Source organism: Eupeodes corollae, chromosome 3 (assembly GCF_945859685.1).
Source record: "Eupeodes corollae chromosome 3, idEupCoro1.1, whole genome shotgun sequence".
NCBI classification, from domain to species: domain Eukaryota; kingdom Metazoa; phylum Arthropoda; class Insecta; order Diptera; family Syrphidae; genus Eupeodes; species Eupeodes corollae.
In genome coordinates this window covers 43,388,280-43,410,221 of record NC_079149.1, presented here as the reverse complement: position 1 = coordinate 43,410,221, position 21,942 = coordinate 43,388,280, and the positions used below count along the sequence as shown (strand labels likewise).

The 21,942-nt window shown below is 32.2% G+C and overlaps 2 protein-coding genes across 9 annotated transcripts in view; one reads left to right on the top strand and one right to left on the bottom strand.

The window, feature by feature from the left end:
* The window catches only part of LOC129950155 (F-actin-uncapping protein LRRC16A), a 171,972-nt gene that overhangs the window by 11,858 nt on the left and 138,172 nt on the right, over nucleotides 1-21,942 (bottom strand). For all 5 annotated transcript variants that reach the window (XM_056061995.1, XM_056061996.1, XM_056061994.1 and 2 more), the window contains exons 3-14: nucleotides 16,072-16,122; nucleotides 15,878-16,006; nucleotides 15,666-15,749; nucleotides 7,637-7,863; nucleotides 7,409-7,570; nucleotides 7,241-7,338; nucleotides 4,150-4,337; nucleotides 4,001-4,078; nucleotides 3,759-3,940; nucleotides 3,443-3,594; nucleotides 3,125-3,376; nucleotides 2,330-3,059 (exon numbers count right to left, since the gene is read on the bottom strand). In XM_056061995.1, the coding sequence (XP_055917970.1) occupies nucleotides 2,330-3,059; nucleotides 3,125-3,376; nucleotides 3,443-3,594; nucleotides 3,759-3,940; nucleotides 4,001-4,078; nucleotides 4,150-4,337; nucleotides 7,241-7,338; nucleotides 7,409-7,570; nucleotides 7,637-7,863; nucleotides 15,666-15,749; nucleotides 15,878-16,006; nucleotides 16,072-16,122 (2,333 nt within the window). The remainder of the gene's footprint in view (nucleotides 1-2,329; nucleotides 3,060-3,124; nucleotides 3,377-3,442; nucleotides 3,595-3,758; nucleotides 3,941-4,000; nucleotides 4,079-4,149; nucleotides 4,338-7,240; nucleotides 7,339-7,408; nucleotides 7,571-7,636; nucleotides 7,864-15,665; nucleotides 15,750-15,877; nucleotides 16,007-16,071; nucleotides 16,123-21,942) is intronic.
* LOC129950160 (uncharacterized) lies at nucleotides 13,551-17,389 on the top strand. 4 transcript variants are annotated; one of them, XM_056062001.1, is made up of 4 exons: nucleotides 13,551-13,601; nucleotides 16,792-16,903; nucleotides 16,979-17,134; nucleotides 17,236-17,389. In XM_056062001.1, the coding sequence occupies exons 2-4, from the start codon at nucleotides 16,811-16,813 to the stop codon at nucleotides 17,317-17,319; spliced, it is 333 nt and encodes a 110-aa protein (XP_055917976.1). In that variant the 5' UTR covers nucleotides 13,551-13,601; nucleotides 16,792-16,810; the 3' UTR covers nucleotides 17,320-17,389. The 4 variants fall into 4 exon arrangements, with proteins under 4 accessions (XP_055917976.1, XP_055917977.1, XP_055917979.1 ...); XM_056062002.1 differs by having other exon boundaries at nucleotides 13,570-13,605; nucleotides 16,789-16,903; XM_056062004.1 differs by having other exon boundaries at nucleotides 13,584-13,601; nucleotides 16,789-16,903.

Here is a 21,942-nt window from a genome sequence, read left to right as displayed (position 1 = left end):
AAATTGATTTTATTAATTATATGTATGTATGTTCTTATGAGTTCACTCATAGAATAAAAACAAAACGAAAAAAACAAGAACTAATAAAAACAAAACTATTAAAAAAGAGTCTAAAGTACTTTTCTAAGAGCTTTTCTCTTTTACTACTACATCTGTTATTTGCCCTTGATGTCGGGCTTTGGCAACAGCTAAACAGCCTTTCGCAGAAGTTCATTGAAAGCAACAACTTCGGCGACACTATTGAGACTGACCGGACCAACCAAGTTGGAAAATTATACGAGGGTGAGAATAATAATAATTTGATGACAAATAATTTTGCTCTCTCTGCTACAAATCTTATTACTCAATACTCCACAACAGCGACGACCGACGACCGACGACCGACGACGACGGGTAATCTTATCAACAACGAAAAAAAAGCTAGTTTGCATCGGGTTCTTATCAAAATAATATACAGCGGCCAGCTGAAAGCGTTGCCGCACCACAGCCCCACATCCCAACAGCACAATCGCAATAATTCATTCGTTTTGTTCGGAGCTGTTGGAGAAACTATACGATTGTAATTTTTGCTAGATTTGTGTATTCATTAAGCATGACACATAGACTTTATTATATGCATCAAATCATACGCATTTTATTATTAAACAATTATCTTAACTGGTTTGAGTCAATCTCATTATGAATACAAAAAAAAAAACAAATCTAGCAAGCCCTCAGATGGTATTGCAGACTAAAAGCTTGATATGTTATTTAAAAAATAAAAAGACTTCTTTTTCACACTTAGAGATATCAGACGAACAATTATTTCGTTGGAATTTAAGAATGCGAATCGGGTTTTGGTATAAAGTTTAAACGGAATTATATTATCTACTGTGTGTTTATTTATTTTGTTCTATTTCATTGACATCGTTTCTTTTTTTCCATTTAATTATGCTAATAATTTCGAGAATAAGAGAAGATAGAAAATGATAAAATAAAAACCTTTTCTAAGATAAGTGAAAGTACGTAATAGAAGAGTAATTTCATTAAACATGATAACCAAACAAAAACCTACTCAAGTACACAACATTTTTTTTCGTGGATATTGATTAAAGACACACATTCAAAATCTGGTGATGAGCTCATGCCTACATAAAGCCTATGTCTGTTTGATGTCTGGAAATGAAACGATTTTTAATTTGAGGAATGAGATTTATTGAAACCATTAAAAACCGGACTATCAACGGATAGAGATGATGAAGAAAAATTTTGATGGAAAATAAAAAATAATGAGACTCTTCTGATAATAATTATGATGCATACTTTAGTAGATTATTGAATTTGTCTCTTAAAAAACCGGCATTTCTTTTTAAAGTCAAAGGCGATAGCAAATGCTAACTGCAACGTAAAGAAGGAATCAAACTTTAGCAATCAAATAATTTACTACAAGACTAAAAAGAAAAAAAAACACTAGTTCTTAATTTTAATTCGTAATTTTTATCATTTGCAGGAACTGGCATTTTAAGATTTTAGTGGAGCAGCTTAAGCGTCATTGGACCAAACATTTGTTAACTTTACTCTACCATTGTCAGGTTGAAGTGACTGCAGGAAAAGAATAATACACGCTTTGACCAATTGTGGGTCCATTGTGATACAGCATGAGTCTAAAAGACTGAGCTCCTTAAGAAGCTTGAAAATAACTCTACTGGTTAGCAATAATATCGCTTTTAAAAATGGAAACCAGGACACACTGTTTTTTTGGAAGCGATTTTGGTTTACATGAGAACAACAAAACAAAGTGACCAAAGGAAGTCCAAAACATCTTAATAAATTGGTTATTTTTTGTTTGAACATTTGCTTTTTAACTTTTTTTTTTTAAATAATTAAATAAAAAAAATCTACAAAAAAGAAGTGCCTAGTGCTTTTAGTCAGTTTCTAAAGCTCAATAATTATATTTTAAGGCTCTACTCTATTCTTGTAATGACAAAAAAGATCAGGATACGTAAGCTTTTTGAGCATGAACTAAACTTGTTCAGAAGTGGAGAAATGGTGCAGGCAAAATGTACCTTTTATTAAACTAAGATAAGCTAGGTTTGGTGTTAAAAAGTAATCCCTAGAATTTCTTTAACTTGCAACCGATTTAAAGGGAAAAGATGTTAAAATGTACAAATAACAAGCCGTTATTTACTAGTTGAATGGAATCTTTTCCATCTTTTAAAATATGGTTCACGAAGGAAAATTTCCAAAATCGTTTTTTTTCTTTTAAAGACTAGAGTACTTCATTATTTTTACATTTTATGAAAAACTTAATAATTTGCTTAAAAATTAAAACAAAATTTTCAATACTCACGTCACTTTATTCATGATTTCACTTCCAGCATTATTTAGCAAACACGTTTGCAAAAAATCATCCGGAATGACTAGCTTCTCGCACAATGCCTTTCTCAAATCAATAATAACATTCTGGCAGCCAAAAGTTTTCGGACACTGTTCAATCCCAGTTCGAATCATAGTTTCCATAGTTTCTTCCAAATGACTTTGAATCGTATAACTTAAATCACTTGCAATTCTTGTTAGCTTAACCTCAACAGGATGCGATTCACAACGCACAGCTTCTTGAAGTTTCGGCATAAGTTGTTTACAATTTTCTGCATCATCAATAAGACGTTGCACAGCACAACACTCACTACCCGGAGCTATTGACAATGTGTCTTGAGTTTCGGCTATTAATTTATCGACCAGTTGATGTGTGGATGACAACATGAAACCATGTTGCAATCGGAATCCTTGACCATTTTGTCGTTTAAGACCATTGCAATTGCGAAGTAAAAGCTCTTGCATTTTCCTCATTATACCATCGGTTTTTTCGGGATGATTTTTTAGATGTGGCGCTATATCAAATACCGGAAATGGTATCGTCCTCATCGAGTGGTTATTCTCAAGAGCATAAACTATATCTCCATAGCCTTGGAGGGTTATATTGTTCTTATCCATGTAAATTGTTCGTAGCTTATTGTTGATTTGCAGTGCCTTGGCCAATAGCCGAGCTCCCACGTCACCCATGTAATTTCCACTTATATCTACAAACAATATAAATACCTCTTTTTAGATATGTTGTTATGAATTAGAAAAAAAATTGCTTTACCTAATTTCTGTAAACTCTGATTACTTCCTAAGGCATTTATAAAATCATGAATATCATTTTTGAGCTTGTTTTCCGACAAAACTAATTCAGCTAAGGGAAAATCATCTTTTTGGATAAGATTTACCAGTGCATCCATTACAGTTGGAATGTGTTTAGGCTTCATACCGGTAAGACTACGTGTCATGTGTAAGGTTCGAATTGAAGGATTCTTTGATACAGCAGTTAATACTGATGCTAATTCGGCATCCAAATCTAAAAATTAAAAAAGAGTATGATTTTAATAATATTTTTCCTTTATTGGTGAAAGTAAATACTTACTATTGTCACTTATGTCTAAACTTTGTAAAACACGAACACCATGGATACATGATTCTAATACATGAGCACCCTGGGCACCTAATGAATTGCTACTTAAATCTAAGTACAGCCCAGCTGTTGACTCGTTGCATGCAAGACCAAGAAGTAAATTTCTGAAAGTAAACAAAAAACATAAGAATGAATTTTGTTATACAAATATGATGGGATTCATATCCTTCTCTTTTGAGTGTTTGGGAACTTTCAATATAAATTTTGCAATTTAGCTAAAAGCTTTCATAACACGCAATATTTTTGTTTGTCTTCAAATTAAACTTACTTTAATGCTTCCATTGGCAATTTACATCCGGCAATATTCAAATGTTTCAAACTTAATGTACTTGTAAAAAATTGTTTAAACGATGGTGGAATTTCTTTTCCTTTCTTTGTACTAAACGAATTGTGTGAGACGTTTAAATTGCTTAAATGTGTTGCACAACCACGTAAAAGGGCACCAAATAACTGTAAATACAATTTTGTTCATTAAATAAAATATTCTTTTTTGTAAAAATAGAAACTTACATTCTCTAAAGTAATATCAGTCGATGAGAGGTCCAAATGCTCTAGAACGTTTGGTTGGGCCAGAAAATTATGTAAGTTCTAAAATATTTAAAAAAAATAGTTAAGAAATAATTCATACTTATAAGAAATTAAATAAATTTATAACTTACGGTTATATCATCTTTTAGGCTGTTTCCGCTTAAATCTAAATACGTTAACGAATTTGAAATACTTTGATTGAGTGACAGTGAATGTGACATTTGATTAACGCCTTTCGATGTTAGACCACAGTGTGCCAGAGCCAATTTACACAGACCTTTTGATACTTTAGCTATTGGGCCCGCAAGATGTATTGCGCCTAAAATAATTTTACAATATTTTAAAGACTCAATCTTTTATAAAAAAAAATATTACTTTTAATGCTGATTAAGAAAAAGGATTTGTGCATTGAAAAAGATTTTTTTTGTTTTAAAGTGAAAAAGCATTTTTTTTTAAATTAACTTCCCATTGAGATAAAATAAACAAACACTAAATAATTATGCAAAGTAGATTTTTTTGTTTTATCAAAATTGATGACAATATTTTGAAATAATAAAACAGCGGATAATTATTGGAAATAGAACTTAACACAGCTAGATTTGTTTTTAAATGACATTTGAAAAAAAAAATTCAATATGCAAATAAATTGTATTTGTGAAAAAGACATCAAAGCACAAATGAAATATTTAAGGCTGATTTTGAAAATAATGTAATTTAAATCGAAATTGAAAATATAATCTAGGAAAGAATAAAACAATTAGATTAATATTAACATCAACATTTTTGTAAATACATAAGTCAAACCTTGAACAATTTTTCCAAGTAGGGCACACAACGATGTTGCACCTACATTAAAAAAATATATTTTACACTCGAATTACAAGAATACAAAATTTTTTAGTAGAATATAAACTAAAAAATAAGTACTGCAAAATATTATGATATCGATTTTGTATGTTGAGTGTGATATATGGGAGAGTTCTTTAAATTTGATTCTTTTGTACCTACACTAAAATTATTTTAATTTGTCTGCAAGATAAGAGTTTGTGAGGATGGACAAACAATTATTTAATATAGAAAGTGGTAAGTGTTTTTGTTCTGATAAATGTCTAGGAAGGCTCTATTGCTTTCAAGAAATCTTATTGTTGAAGAGAACGGAAGGAAAATAAACTATGTATTATTTAGAAATACATTTTCAAGTATAATTTGTATATTTTGGCAGCTCTTTAAATTTAAAACTTTACATTTATTACGAAAATATTTATCAGAAATGTTAAAATACATTTACAAAAAAGGAAATGTTTAGAGTATGATTCACTTTTTTTTTTAATTGGATCTCAGGCTAGGTTGCCTTGAGATCGCCATGATTCACTTTTTAGATAATAGTTAGCAGGACTTTTTAAGACAGCCTCCCAAAAATAACTACTTTATAAGCTGCATTTAATTTCAAGAAGCCAATGACACACAAGTCGTCTACTAAAATAAAGGATAAAAGAGGGTTCATATATGAAATGCTATCTTTTTAACAAGTACAAACTACACCATTACTTAAAAATGGAACGCACCATACTTTGTTCAAAATTGCATTACAATACACTACAAAAATTGTGAAAAGATTGCAGTTGCAGTTCGCTTAGTTAAATCACTTTTGGCTCGTCTAGAATCAGCTTCTTTACTGCTCATAGTGAAACTGGTGTTGTCGCTTAAAAGCAGCGGAGAATATTGCTGCTTTAGCTGGTAGTGTTGAAGTAAATCCAGTGGAACTAGGCATTTGGAAAACAACATTGTACAGTATTTTGCATAATGACTTAGATCTCCAAGCTTTTTAACATGATTTAATGCACAAGAACTCAAGCCGGTTAATCATCAGAGACGTTGTATTCTCGCTTTCCGAAAAATGTGGATGAATTTCAAGGTCTCACTCAGTGATTAGGCCCGTTTGCAACTCGAAGGCTTCAATAATAATCAGAATTAAAGCAATTTTGGATCGAAAAATCCAAGAATGAATGTTGCAAGGCCTTTCTATCCTCAACGCGTCATTATTAAATTAGGTATTTGTATTGTGATTGGACATTACTTATAATAAAATTAGGCTGGTGCAACTGCTAAGGTCAATGGAGTGTACTACATACACAGATCAAAAATGTATGTATGGCCATAAAATAGCTGAAAAAAAGTTTTCTGGAGGTGTTATTTCTCAAAAAAGGTAGTCACAATTGGCCGCCGAGATTTTGTGAACTAACAACCTTACACTGAAATGTTGGGGTTACGTGAAAGATAAAGTCTTTGCCAATGCAATAAAATAGGTTTAACACCTTAAATTTGAATTCGTGAAGTTATAGAGTTTATACTTCCGCAAATGTGCGAATTGATCATGGAGAACTTAAGAATATGTTGCTGCAACCGTAGCCGTGGCGGATATTCGCATACCTTTTTTATAATAAAATAACCATCCATTGATTTTCCCTAAAGCATACTCGATTTATTTTAATATAAAAATGAAACATCTTATTGAAAACAAAACCCGTAGAGTACTATGATGTTTTTTTTATTTAGTTCAGTTTAATGGCAATAAGGTCAAGGTAGTTAGGGTGGCCAAATCTCATTATTTGAAGGAATTTGGAGAGCAACTGGCTTCGCAGTCCTGGTTAATGACACCGTTTTGTAGGCGAAAACCATAAAAGGACCAAGAGACTAACAAGGGAACACTTATAAGCGCTATATACGAGAGGTATAAATATAACAATGAAACGAGGTCGGAGGAAGCATTTTTGAAACCAGGACGCTGATTCCGGATGACACGGCAGTGTGATTCAAATCATTAAAAATACAGAGATGGTATTTTTCAGGAAGACTTTCTACGAATCATGAGTACATTTCGAATTAAGTTATCGTAACAGTGTAAGCAGTTTAATGGGATTTCTAGCCTTTATGATTTCATACATAAAATTGTGATTTATATAAAATATGTATGTGTTAAAGCGACAGTAACATTATTTATTTTTTATTGCTTGTAGGAAAGACGAACAAATGTACTTTACTATACATGGTTTTGTGCTATTGTACGTTATTTATTTATATTTTTTGAAGTTTGTTTTCCTTTCACAATTAACAAATACAATTCGTGGTGTAATGATGTGATATTCAATTGAATTAAATGTGTTTGTATGTACATTTAAAAAAATGAATTTAATAAAATTGTTATTAAATAAAAGCTCTCACCTTTATCCTCGATTAAATTATGACTCAAATCGATAGTACGAATCGCAGGATTGTTATTTGTAATCACAGATACAGCTAATTTATGAAGAAAATCCGACCTGTTTTTTTTAAAAGAATTAATATATTTTTAAACAGTTTTCTCAAATTAATTTAACACAAAACTTTTACCTTAATCCTAATGCCTCCAAATGTAACTCCTCCAGCCACATTGACCTTTTGAGCACATGTAATATTCTTTCAAGTGTTTCATGTGATAATCTCATATGGGAAGCTTTTAGACCACGAAAAAACGTGTTATATTCCAAAGCTGATACTATCGCCATTAGATCTCTGAAATTATGAAAACATTTTTATAAACTTTAGAAGGCAAAAAGTATAGAATTTTGTTTAACTTACTTTGGTTCCAAATGATCAAAATCTCTTAAATTCAGTATCCTAGTGTCATGGGATAGGTAAATGGTGTCAATGTCCCAAGCGACTTCTTCTCGATATGGCACTCCATGAAAATCACACATGCAGGCATATTGGGTACTAAAACCACCGCATGGTCCAACATTACGCGGGTCAGATGGTCTGAGTTCTTCGGAGAAAATTGATTCTCGTTCTGGCGGATGAATATCGATCTGTGAAAGTTATATAATTATTTACATGTATTTTTCAAAACAACATAAAATGTTTAGTTTTCTTTTCTATTTTTTTTTTCAATAAGGAACAAACTCGAAAGTTCAAGTGGGGCCATCATAGTTCCCATCATGATTGTTATACGAATAAGAGAAAAATAAAAATGAGATGAAATTAATCTCTGGCTCCAGATTGGACATGTAGCACTTAAAAAGTTTTCTCCTTCAGACTTTTTGTTTTGTTTTGTAGGTCTTTTTTCTTGTTCTTTTCCAAAAATGAAAATGATTGTCTCTAAAGGAGGCAGAATATATTTGTTTTTGTTTCTCAAAGGCACAAGTTGGGACTGTTGGACTGTTAAGAAAATAGAATACTTAAGAGATAACACCCAAAACTCATGTTTACGTAACAAACATTTTGTTTTATGTAGAGAAATATATGTATGCATTATACATATACAAAAAAAGTTATGTCCAGTTTTGAAGTGTTGTTGTTTTATTTTTGAGAACGTCCAGTTTCAATTCAAAAGGCGAGTTGGTACTCCCAAGTACGTATTTAGGAAAATAAAGATAATTTGTCGCGAGGATGTTGACAGGGATATTTAAAAAAACTCACAAGACAAGAATAACAAAAGAAAGTGACAATAAATGTCCCAATTAACATAAGGACGTTAAAGAAGGATTTTGAAGGAAGCTATAGGTACTAGCGCTCTTCAGAGAAGAAAAATCTATTTTACTGCTTATTTAAAGCTATTCCTCCAGTTGGGAGAAATGTTCGGGATGTTCCAAGTTGTGTTGATTAAATATTCAGGGTGTATAGTTACTGGTTGAACGAACACAAATGTTTACCTCGTGTTTTCTAAATTCTTAATAAGAAATTAAGGTACTCCTTGCTTTAGATTTGTTTTTTTTTCTTTTCTGAAGATGAACGGAAGGAGTCAAGTCCAAATGGCTAAGGTGATATAACTTAGCTCATTTTGCAGCTTTAATTTTCAAAAAGGGATGTTTGAATTTAAGGCGTTGTTCACAAGAATATCATTTGTTGTTACTTTGTAATCCAGGACTTACATCCGTTAAAATCAAAGGAGTAACTGACTGCGAAAGCGAGAAACTGACTCATTGAGTTGGTGAAAATGTAAGTTATGAAGAAGAGTGGGTAAGTGGAAAATTGAGATAAAGTAAAATAAGATGCTATTTCTAGTTTATTTTGTTAAATGAAGTATTGGGGATTAAGAAAATTTAAATAATAGTAGAAGCTGAATCCTTGTCTTGATTTTTTCTCAGTTCATTACTTTAATTAACATAAACAATATTAACTTTTGTTGCTAACCAGCCTATCATTTCTTTCAAAGGGTGGGGCAGATAAAAGTTTATTTTATAAATTCAATAAAATAAAATAAAATTTTTCCATTAGTAAGGTCAAAAATTCTAACTCATTTTTGAACACCAAGACGTTCAAGTGGCTTCTTGGCAGTAACGCTTTAATTTTACAATAAGTTGGTGAAGGTTTCGAGCTACTGATTGTTGTGTGGATGAATCGCTACCAAATTGTTTGCATATAATATAATAAAAATGGTTCAAATCACATCTCAGATGCAGCCAATAGACATCGTCAAGACAGCTTATAATTTGGATCTAAAATTTGTCGCGAAAGATCAATTTTGGAGTTGGTTGTATTTTAGTTGCCTTGAAATAAAGCCAAGTGAAATAAGACCAGCTTACGAAAATTGGACTTATTGCACTAAAAAATAGAAATAAGGACAATTTCCACAAGTTGGTCATATTGCTCAGTGACAAAGTGAAATAAGTCCAATTTATGTCGAGAAATAAGACCAACTTATTTTTACGGTGGGTATGGTAACTGTTTTAATATTTAGTATTTGAGGTAGGTGCGACGTTGAGTGTATATCAACCATACTCTTGAAAGTGAAATATTATCAATTTGGCATTGTTTAAGTGTAATAAGGCAAATAACTGCTGAAAATTGTTCCTGTTGCACAATAAAAAAGTAAAAGATCTTGGACTTATTTTTCGTCTTATCTTGAATAGAACGTGCGAGTCTTGTGAGTCCCAGATGAAAATGCGTCTAATCAGAAAAGCTTATTCATATTCAAGGTGCCCTAAGACCAATTACTGAGCCAATTCAACCCTATAAATTCTAACGCTACGAGATTTTTCAGCAGAACTCTTTCCAGGCATCAGTCAAATGCGTGACATTGAGCTGTTGAGACCGTAGACGAAGTGTTAATGTTCGTGAATAGAGTCTCAGACTTTCGGCTACAGGAGCTACATTCTTGCCTGCTCGCGGAGTACGACCACAAGGATCATTAATGTTTTGATCACTAGTATACCAGTCTCACGAGCTGTTTGCTCTTTAAACTTGTGTACGACGCATAATTTGGGCTAAATAAGACTTAATCCCAAAAAAGTTTAAAAAGTGTAAAGTTTCGTTCTGTTGAGGTACAATACTGGGTTTCTGTCTACATTTCGAGTGACAAACAGCTGTCAGTGTCAAAATAACCTTTGATTCAAGAAGAAACCACTGCATGGTCCACCCTGTTATTATATGTATCGCCACCTTGACGCTTGTCTGACTGCCAATGTGTTTTCATCATGAGCCCAACATTGATGTTAACTCATGCAAAAACTAAATGACAACAAGCAAAAATAACATAAACAACAAAAAAGAAAAAAACCTCTCATCTTAACCATCATCGTTATCAAAGATTCTTTGAATTCTTGCACTATGGTATTTTTAGTTAAGAATACAAACAACACTTTTGTTTGTTCATTATTATTTTCCGGTGGCAGTTCGGAAGCGTGCATGGAATTATGAATTTCATTCTGCTAACACACAAAAGTGGAAATCTGGCACAAAAGGCTGCCATTCATTTTATGACACCGACCGACGAGGACGACTACGAAGACGACGATGAGGATGACTATGACGACGATGGGGCGTGTTTTCTTTTATCCCTGATGATGAGTTTGTTTGCTTCCTTTTCTCACGTTTAGGTTCCGATTTCAAAACTAAAATTAAAATCCAGATCAACTAGGCACTAGGCGCTATCACGCGTAAGCTTAAACGTTGACACTCTTCTTCTTTGTATATATACGGAAAGGAAAGGATACTCTGACTACAAAGACATTCGTCCTTATATATCAATTATTCAAGTTTAATTGCAACAATTTTTCCAGTTCAAAGAAAAGCTTATAATAAATATGTCCTCAGTTCTCTCACATTGCTCTCGGATTCCTTGACACATATGGAATTAAGAGGACATATCTCAGGAAACTAAATGCACATTGTGAAATAAATGAAATGGTGTCCAACTCAGCAAAAAGCCCTATTGTCATTCTGATGATACGCGCGGCTGGAGGCAACTTTCAGTAACAGGTAACCTATGTACGCTATTATATATAGAAATTGCAAGGCACACAGCATAAGGGATGAATATGAACACTGAGCAAAGGATACAACAACAACAAAAAGATGACCTCAATTTCAGGTCAGCGCTTTTAGGGCACATCTATGTATTAAAAAAAAAAGAGAAAAAGATGTAAAGATGAACATCATGGATATAACCATCAGTATCCAACCAACCATATGGACTGCCATCGATTTTTTCCGCTGAATTTAATGGGAATTTCTTGGCCAGGGGCAGAAGAAAATGTGGATGCACAACACAATCATATCGAGATAGAGATATGATAACTTGTCTTTTGTGAAGCAAAAAGCAACGTTGTTTGAAATGTTGAGTTTAATCGAAAAGTCATGTTTTGTTTGCGTTTTATTTGATGTAACTACTACACGATGAATGTAGCTGGAAGAAGGCATGTAAGCGAGTGAAAAGGAATTAAAACGCAAATTAATTCTTTTTTGTATCTGATTTGATTAGGTTGGGTTTTCTAAAGTTTAAAATGTTTCTTTATTTGTTTAGTTGAAAATGTCTGAGACCAAAAGTTTTAACCATGGATGTTTAATTCAATGAAAACCCTAGTAGGTTAGAAATTTCAGGAAAGACTGGTAAAGATCGTTTTTGAAGATATGAAAATTATGTAAACGAGCTTTAAAAGCTTTCAGTCCTAAGTGTTTATGCTAAATATGGTGTGATTTTATTTGTGGAATGCATAATTCAAAGATATACGAGATCGACCCTGAGTTTTTGTCAACACCACGAGCTACAGTAGCAATATTTTCAACTGTTCTTGAGCCAGGAAACACACTGTTTTTATTCTTTACATCACTTACTAGTTCCAACATTTCAAATTTGTCTACCAGTCTCACTATTGCCGGATCTAAAAGTGCATAATTGTTTTGATTTGCAATATTTTTACATATAGATTTTGAATTTGCAGATTTTCTGGTCTAATTTCTATTTTACTTTTTTTTATAATCCTAGCCATTTCCAATAATTCTGAATAATTTTCGAAACTATATTCTGTGTTGTTTTCAAACCCCTTGATTTGACGTACAACGACTTGTTCTTGTTCTTAAACATCAAACATACATTTTCGCGGACAACTGTTTTCTACGTATAAAGAAACAAGTTGGTATGTGGGCTTACAAAATCTATGAAGAGCATCGCAAGTTCGGTGAATAGGCCCAAAACGATATGGCCACGGATCCCAATTTTCACAACAAAATTGTGTTCAGCTATGAAGTTTAGTTTTGGTTTTGGAGTGATCATATTCCAAAAGCCATTGTTTGATGTGACCTACGGGCAAAGGGAATCATTGGTCCATTTTTCTTTAAAAATGGAGCCGGCCATTCTGTTACAGTCAGTGTGGACCGATATAGAGCCATGATTAATGACTTGATCAAGACGGCGCGCGCGCGCTACGTGCTACGGAAGAAAACTTCTGGTGTTGTAGGCCTGTGGCGTGGGCTCCAAGATTGTTCGATTTGACACCTTTAGACTAATTTGTGTGGGGTTGGGTGATGTCTCTTGTATAAGCAGATAGGCCCGAAACGATTGACACCTTGAAAAGAATATTTGGCGCGTTATTGCTGAATTGGTGCAAACATTTTCGAAAATTGGACCTTTCGGATTGAATTTATTCGAGCCAGTCATTAATTATTCTTAAAACATAATAAAGCTAAATTCTTAAAATCATTAAACTATATGCGTTTTATTTTTTTTAAGTAAGTCAGAAATATAAAGAGCAATCCCTTGAAAAACACAACTAATTATAATTGCTAAGTATGATAATTATCAATATCAGTCTTAAGACTAAACTAATACGTGGTTTGTAATTATTGAAAGTTAGAAGTCTACAAACTGTTGGGCACACATTTGTGTTTACTATTTTTGGCTATAATTATGTAAGACACTTGAACAAATAGTTTGTTCAACTTTATTGTTTGCAGTTTAATATAATGTTTAGAGTAAATCAAATATGTTGGAATTAGAAAGAGCGTAAAACAATTTCTTGCGTATTTTGGGACAGAATTTTCTTCCATTTTGCTAAAGAAAATTACATCAGAAAAACACTACGTATGTCTATTTCTCAATAAAAACAACTTAATCAATATAAGACCAAGCAAATATTTGTGTATTTGTTTATTAAATAGAAATAAAATAGAAAAACACAATTTAAGGTCGTGTTCTTAAATCAACAAATTATTACATTTATGTATCTTCGTCAAACTGTTTTTATATAAAATGAATCCATTTGATGCTTTTAATTTCAGTTTAAAGTTTTTTTAAAAACCCTTAACACCGGATAACTACTTTTTAAGTGTAGGTACTATTACTTTTTTTCTTATTAGAAACAATTCTAATTTATCATAAGTGCATCTACAATCTACATACATTGTTGTTGTCAGAAAATAAAATAATTTAAACCACTTCTTAATTCCTGATTTCGTACATACATTTTCTTTTCATTATAAATAAAGGTGTTTATCCCAAAAATAAATTGCTTAATATTAGACTAAAATCATGCCTGTTAACTAGTGAAATTGTGTTTCATAAACTTGAATTATAATTAAATACAGTTCTTACAAATTTAGACATACGAAAAGTAAAATTGTTATATTGGTTGTATTTGCGATTTTTTTTGTGCAGTAGTCTTACTAAAGTGTTATCTTACTTTTATTCTTATACATCTGGCTCTGACTTAAGGTCTTGGGTTTATAAAAGATCTGATTTCCTTAAATCATCAGAAGAAGCATACTGTAAATACTAAAATATTGGACTGAATTTTCTTTGAATTAATTTATTGTAAAATTTCATGGCATTCAATGTTAAAAAATAATGTTTAGCAGGCCTGCTGAATCGGTTCAATAACAAAACGTTCGCTCAAAAACTCATCAGAAGAAGCATACTGTAAATACTAAAATATTGGACTGAATTTTCTTTGAATTAATTTATCGTAAAATTTTATGGCATTCAATGTTAAAAAATAATGTTTAGGAGGCCTGCTGAATCGGTTCAATTTTGCTCTACTTTTTCGGATACATCTACATCCAGTCTTATTTCTTTAATGGTGCATTGAATGTTGGCTTTATCCGTTCCTAATTTATCAGCATACAATAGAGGATTTAAGAACTCGCGTAAACGTTTTAAATTACAGAAACGAAGTGGTCAATTCATAGTTTCATTTCCTGAAATGATTCGGTCACTAAATGATTGGCTTAGAAAAGTGATGGTTCCACGAGCTATATTGCTTGTTGCATAATCTTCTTCGAATAAACGAAAAACAAATCAAAATCAGTTATTTGGCCTTCGTAATTTATGGTAATGAAGGGATGTAATTGAGACTTTTTGTTGACTACAAAAATGACAACCCCGATTTAGCCAAAAATTAGCCTCATTGATAAACATAATTTGACGAAAAGTGCGTTACAATTGTTGTGAACAAAGTGAATTTTGGAAATAAATTTCTCAGAATTGAAAACGTGACTAACAAATTCAAACACACATAATAAGTATGACAACTAGTTTGATAATTATCCTCATCGAAAGGTACAGACCTTTAACAAATCACATTTATTCTTAAATTATGTTTCTTATCGACTTTCACTCAAATAATCCTTCAAAGTTAAAGTAACACTTTTTTTTCAACGAATTTAAAGTGTTTGATTTAATAACAATAAAATCTGTAATTTACTACATGAAAAAACTTTAAATCTAAGACCACATCCACATGAATAAGAGTGAAATAAATTTCAAGTTGTTCACTTAGGCTTATACGCAATATTTGTTTGTGTTATTTTATGTTTTTTGTGTTATTTTCTGGTTTGTGTTTTATTTAAAGAATTTTCAATACAAATTACTTTAAGTATGAATATGTACTTAAAGCTTTTTCTTCCATTTTCGAACTCATTATCTTTTGTTTTGAAATAAACTTTTCAAACCAACTCAAGCCGCAAAATTTTACTACCTGCTTTTTTATAATTTTTCGACGACTTTATTTTTCGTTGGGTTTTAAATTGCATTGCTCTCATAACACCCACCTCAAAAACAAAACATGTTGCGGGCTGTGAAATTACTTTAGTATTTCTTTATGACTCGAATTAAACATGGTGATGAACAAGTGTACGATACGAGTGTACTCTATATAAAGTGGGACACTCTCTGTTTAGTGCATGAACTCGACAATTGAATGTAAATTTTAGTTTTTTTAATTTGTCATATACTTCCATTTTTGTTGTTGTTGTTTTTGTAAAATTGGGGTTAAATTGCAGTAAATATTGTAGGGATGCATTTTAATTAAGTGTGTTCCATTTAAAATATGAAAACAGAAAAAAAATAGAAATCTTAAACTACGATAATTTATGTGATATCTTCTAAATCTCTTACCCTTCTGATTATATATTTGAGAGGAACTGTTGGAAAAATTTGTTTTATCGCTGAGGCCAGATCTGTGAGGATAACATCGGCATTCTAAATACAAAAATATATATATATATATAAATTAAATGACAATATGAATGAATATAAAGAGGAATAAGAAAAATCAATAAATAAAAAAAAGGGTCAGGGAGCAAAAGACTAATTAAAATTCAACTTACCGAACTGAAATTTCCCGCATCGCCGGTTGTTGCAAATGAATAGGTTCTATCATTTGTGATGATGCAAAAATGTGAGGGTTTTTTACTCTCCACAGAATGAATATCCAAATAATGGAAATGACTTTCGATCTAAATTATTTTTAAAGTTATATTTAAAAAAAAATTACTTTGTTGTCATAAAAAAATATATTTACCTTTGTGGGGACTTTGGCAATAAGCAAATATATACGAACTGGTGTAAAAACCTGTAAAATTAAAAGTGAAATATTATTTTTTAATGAAATAGTTTTATCATATTATATTGTTACATGTCGCCACAATGTTATAAAGCAAAGTGAATGAGAATAATAGCGAAAAAGTTTAATAGTGAAAAATTTAGTTATAAAACTAACATTTGGAAAACTTGATATTAATATTAAATCAACAAAGAAAAGAACAATTTCTCCAATATTATCCAGATAATTTATTCAGATCATCTAAGACTTGTGGCACTTCTTATTAGATGTCAAAATGTCATTTTAATTCAAGTTAAAGAATAATTTTAAACGATGTTAGCTTCTTCCTATTTTCAACATTTTACTTGGGTTGAAATCATAAAATGGCTTTTGTAGTATTATGGCAAATCCATAGGTATAACTTCCAAGATTCTGAAACTTCAAATTCTTTCGATTTAGGTAGGTTCGCTTTGTTTTTTTTTCCGCTATCCCAGTTTAAAAGTGTTTAGATGGATTGTTGTTAATAAATGAAAATAAGCATTTTAAAAATTCATTAATATTTAGAAAAAAATACCTAGCAGAATGCAAAGTCTTTTACGTTGGCTTATTTCAAACTTTGAGCCATTTCATTCGTAATTAATCAACTGTGTTTCAAAAATATGTTCACACTACAATCTTAACAAAGTTTTTTTTTAGCAGAACTAAAAAAATTATCATCATGATGAAAATATTCTTCTTAGTCTTCATTGGTTTGTTGTCAATTTCAATGACATTTGCACAGGAACCCACTTGTCTACCTCGCGGAAGTGAGGTAATAATTACTTAAAGTTCTTCTTCATTAGTGATTTGTAATAAAAAAAAACATATTTTTGTTTAAAATAAATAGTGTCTTGGAGCATCTTTAAGTTGCTGTAAGCCAACAACTTGCATGACCTATGCTAACAGATGCGTTGGCAATGGACTAATTATTCCAGATGAACAGCCACCAAAACCTGCAGTTGAAGCACCAAAACCTGGAAATTGTCTGACACGTGGAAGTGAAGTAAGTACATACGAACAAAACAATCTTCTGTCATTTATAATAGTAATACTATTTAATTTTGCTTAAATCAATACCTTTCTTTGTTGTTTTTGTTATAACAGTGTCTTGGATCCGATTTAAGTTGCTGTAAGGGAACAACCTGCATGTTCTATGCCAACCGATGTGTCTCAATTTCTCAAGGTTAAATATACGTTTTGAAATACAACAAACATTAAGTTACTACTGTTTGAATAAAAACCAGATTGAAAATATAAATTGTTTGTGGTAAATTTATTACATTAAATGCAAGAATCGAAATAAGTTTCTAAGCCATGGTTGAAAGTTCAGTCAAAATGTTATTTATTATTTTAAAATGAAGATAATTTACATGTTCTACACTTCGATTTGGGATTTTCAAGTGATTTGATTTCGACCATATTCAGGAGGTTAACTTTAAATTCGACATGATAAACTTGTTTAAAAAAAAGTAGTACTAGTGGATCCCTTAAAGTAAATAAACATTAACTTTTTTATGTAATGCACTTTATTCGTAAACAAGTTGAGAAGTTCTACTTTGTATTTAAAATTTATTTTTAACACACTTCATGTCTTCTCTGTAAAACCAAGTCGAATATAACTTCAAGACACATTTAGAAACTAGACTTCAAAAACAGTCTTTCATAACCTAAGTTTGGAAACTGCTTACCGCAAACAACCGCAAATCTGAAGCTGTCACGTACATCAACAAAATAAAAATAAGAACACTGAGATTGTATACATATTTATTTTATTAGCTCAGAAAAATAAAAAAAAATTATAAAAATTTAAAAATGTTTATATCATTTGAAGTGATTTCGAAAAGTATTGAAAGTTATGAAATCGATCGAATGATAGAACCGTAAAAACAATTTCACTCGATTTTTAATTTTGATTTCGATGTGATTTCACTAGATTTTCGGAACCTAGCTGTAAGTGAAAAAATGAGACTTCAATGGATTTAAAACTTCTATAGAGGTAGAAACGATTTTATCTTTTGAACTAGCTTGGATTCGATAACATCAAAAATTCGATGTTAACTGAAAATATTTTCACGTGTAAGGATTTGTCACTCAAGAGAATTTCGCTTTTACGCGAATTATTTTAATGGTAATTTTCCGACAAAAAATTGGAGATGAAATAGTATTTCAGATAAGCAGGTTTCTCCAAAGAAGTTTTGGATGTATTTTTTAAACTTCATGGTGGATGTGTTCGCCTCACATTCTACTATTTCACAAAGCTCTTTCGGCTGGGTAAAGCGAGAGTGAAAAGCTTGAATGTACATTTTGGTAAAACATTTTTTGGTTTTTAAAAAAATTCTTTGAATTTCAAAATGTTGTTCGACATATTGAGTTGGTTAGTTTTTTTTGAACTTCTGATTTCAACACAAAATAAACAGTTCAAGTAATTCTGATACAATTTCTTAGAAGTAAGTTACAAAAACCTTTATTCCAAAATTAACTTTCAACAACAACTTTTACAACAAATATTTGTTTAGTAGATTTAAATTTTTAGCAAAACCTCGATACTAACATGATTCTATTATTGTTTTAAGCGAGTAAATTCAATGTTTTTTGTCCAAGGTTAAATGTTTAATCACTTAAAACCTTCTTTTGGCTGCTAGAGTTTATAGACTTATTAAAAAGAAAAAACGTTTTGATTTCTTTTACGTTTTAGCCATATTTAATTATTTTATTTTTCTAGAATTTCTAGAATTTTTAGTAAAGTTCTTCGAAACTTAAACTATACATTTATTCAAACAAAAAATTTGTTTTTATACAAAAATTTCACATTTTTTTTAACTTTAAAAATGACTACCTTAGCAATGTTTTGAAGTTTCATTATTTTAATTATTTTGAATTGAGATTTGAATTGATTCAGTTATTATATTAAGAGATGCGAATCGAACGTTTGACTACTGTATTCAAAGAGTCTGTTCAAAAATAGGACCAGTTATTAAGAATACATTTTATATTTTTTTTTTAATATTAACTACTTTTAGAAATTTATATTTAATTTGTTTAAACAAATATTGACTAATTTTAGAGATGACGATTTTTGAAAAAAAATCCATATTTTTTAAATATCCAAAATAAAAATGTTGATATCTTTGATCAAATATTATTAAGATTATAAAGAGCTTATACATGTAAAAAATTATTAAAATCGGTTCATGAGTTCTTTAGAAAAATTAAAAACAAAATAAATGGGGGGTGATAACCTTCAGGAGCAATAAATTAGAGTTAAGCTAACAAGTTTTAGAGTAAAATTAATAAAAATCTATCGATTCGTTTTGTTTTTGAGAAAATTCGAATTTTTCATTGTCTATTCTTATTTTTGATCTTAAAAACAAATTAAAAAAACGTAAAACGCGAATCAGCTTGATTCAGCTTAATTACCAAGTTTGAACTCAATCGAACTAATGGTTAAGTCTGTGGGAAAGTGGAGACAGACGAACGGACGAGGGCTGCTCATGAGCTGAAGAGGCGAGAGGAACGCCGACTACTCAGAAGGAAAAATAGAGCGCATGAGAACCGTGCGGTCAAAGACGTTGAGAGGTTTAAAAGCAGGAATGAAGTTCGAAAGTTGTATGAACAGGTGAAACGAAATTCACAGGTACATAAACCTAGAACCAAAGGCTGCAAAGACGAAAGTGGAAACATCATAGTGGAACCGCGGTCAATGCTGAGGATATGGAAGGACCACTTCTACAGACTATATAACGGCACCTACGAACCGAATTCAGCTGTCAGGCAGGATGATCCATTCAACATAGACGACGAAAGCCAGCAATACCGTCCTCCCGACTTAGACGAAGAAAAGATTGTCTTATCTAAGCTGAAGTCTAATAAAGCCGCGGATGGCTCGGATGCCGAGCTCTTAAAAGCAGCTGGAGATAAGTTGGTTAGGAGCATGCACCAACTTATCTGTAAGATATTTGTCGGAAATAAGCATACCCGATGAATGGAACCTCAGTATTGTTTGCCCGATCCTGAAAAAAGGAGACCCTCTAAACTGCACCAACTATAGAGGAATCAGTCTACTTAACATCGCCTATAAAATATTCTCTGCCGTAATATGTGAACGTCTAGAGCTCATCGTCAACAACCCGGTAGGTCCTTATCAGGGTGATTTTAGACCAGGAAAGTCCACAGTCGATCAAATATTCACATTACGGCAGATCCTGGGAAAAATCCAAGAACACCAAATCAAGGCCGCATATGACAGCATCTATAGGGACGAGCTGTATAGAGCCATCTCTAGTTTTGGCATCCCTGCCAAACTCGTCAGTTTGTGTAGGATGACCATGGAGAATTCGCGCTGCTCCATAAAGGTTGGAAACAACTTAACAGAACCTATCGATTTCAAAAAAGATTTTAGACAAGGTGATGCGCTGTCATGCGATTTTTTTAACATCGTACTTGAAAGAATAGTGCAGAGCTCACACGTCAACACTAGATGCACTATCTTTCAAATGTCTGTGCAATTACTAGCATATGCTGATGACATTGACATAATCGGAAGAATTCAGTGATTTCAATGGGGCTTTTGTGAGTATTAAGGCAGAGGGGGCAAAAATGTGTTTAACGGTTAATGAGGGCAAAACAAAGTTCATGCTGTCGTCAAGAAAGGACATACAACAATGACGTCTTGCTTAAAACGTCCCCATCGACAGACGTTACTTTGAGGTAATCAAGGACTTCGTCTACCTAGGCTCCACTGAAAACGCAGAAAAAAACACCAGCGCTGAGATCAAACGCAGAATAACTCTTGCTAACCACTGTTTCTTTGGGCTAAGAAAGCAATTGAGTGGTAAAGTCCTCTCTCGAGCGAACAAAGTGTCGCTATATAAGACCATCATCATCCCCGTCCTGCTATACGGTGCAGTGGCATGGACTATGACAAAAGCGGATGAAAGCACCTTGGGTCGGTTTGCGAGAAAAGTTCTTCGTGTGATCTACGGTCCTGTATGCATCGAAGGGGAGTGGAGGAGAAGATGGAACGACGAGCTGTATGGGCTGTACGGCGACGTACACTTAGCCAGAAGGGTAAAAGTCTAACGACTAAGATGGCTGGGTCACGTAGAACGCATGGAAACCAATGCTCTGGCCCGAAAAGTCTTCGAACCCACAACCACAGGACAGCGCAATAGAGGAAGACCGCAGATCAGGTGGCGCGCACAAGTGGAAAGTGATCTCACTCAACTTGGAGCGCGAAACTGTACATCTAGCTAAAAACCGAGCTAGATGGAGAAGCTTGTTGGTTGAGGCCCTAGTTCACACAGGACTGTAGCGCAACCTTAAGTAAGTAAGTAAGTAAGAGCTATCAACTTTTAATATTTGAATTTTACCAGCTAAATATGATTCAAGCCTCTTTAGAAGGGAATAGTGAATACCTAGAGAAGTTAGTTTGTTTATTAGTATATATTGATAAGTTTTCAAGAGTGTACGCATAATCTAGGGCCAATTTTCTCAATCTTTCTTTTCAAGGGCTCGAGGAACATTTTCAAGCGCTTTTCAAAAATTTTAATTCATGGTAAGTATGGTAAGTATGTGATGAACCCCTCAACCACTGGCTGAAGGTATAGATCTGACCTTGGTTTATTTGTTATTTAATTCGTGTGTACTATTTTATTTTTCAATAAATGATGAAACGATGTGCTATTTTTTATAAGCCGAATTACTCTTGAATTCTTGTTTTTTTTTTATCTAATTAGACGTGGGAGTTTCCGCAACCTTCATGCATAACTCGAAACAAAGCCTTAGGCCCGCATTTTCCAACTTTTAAATTTC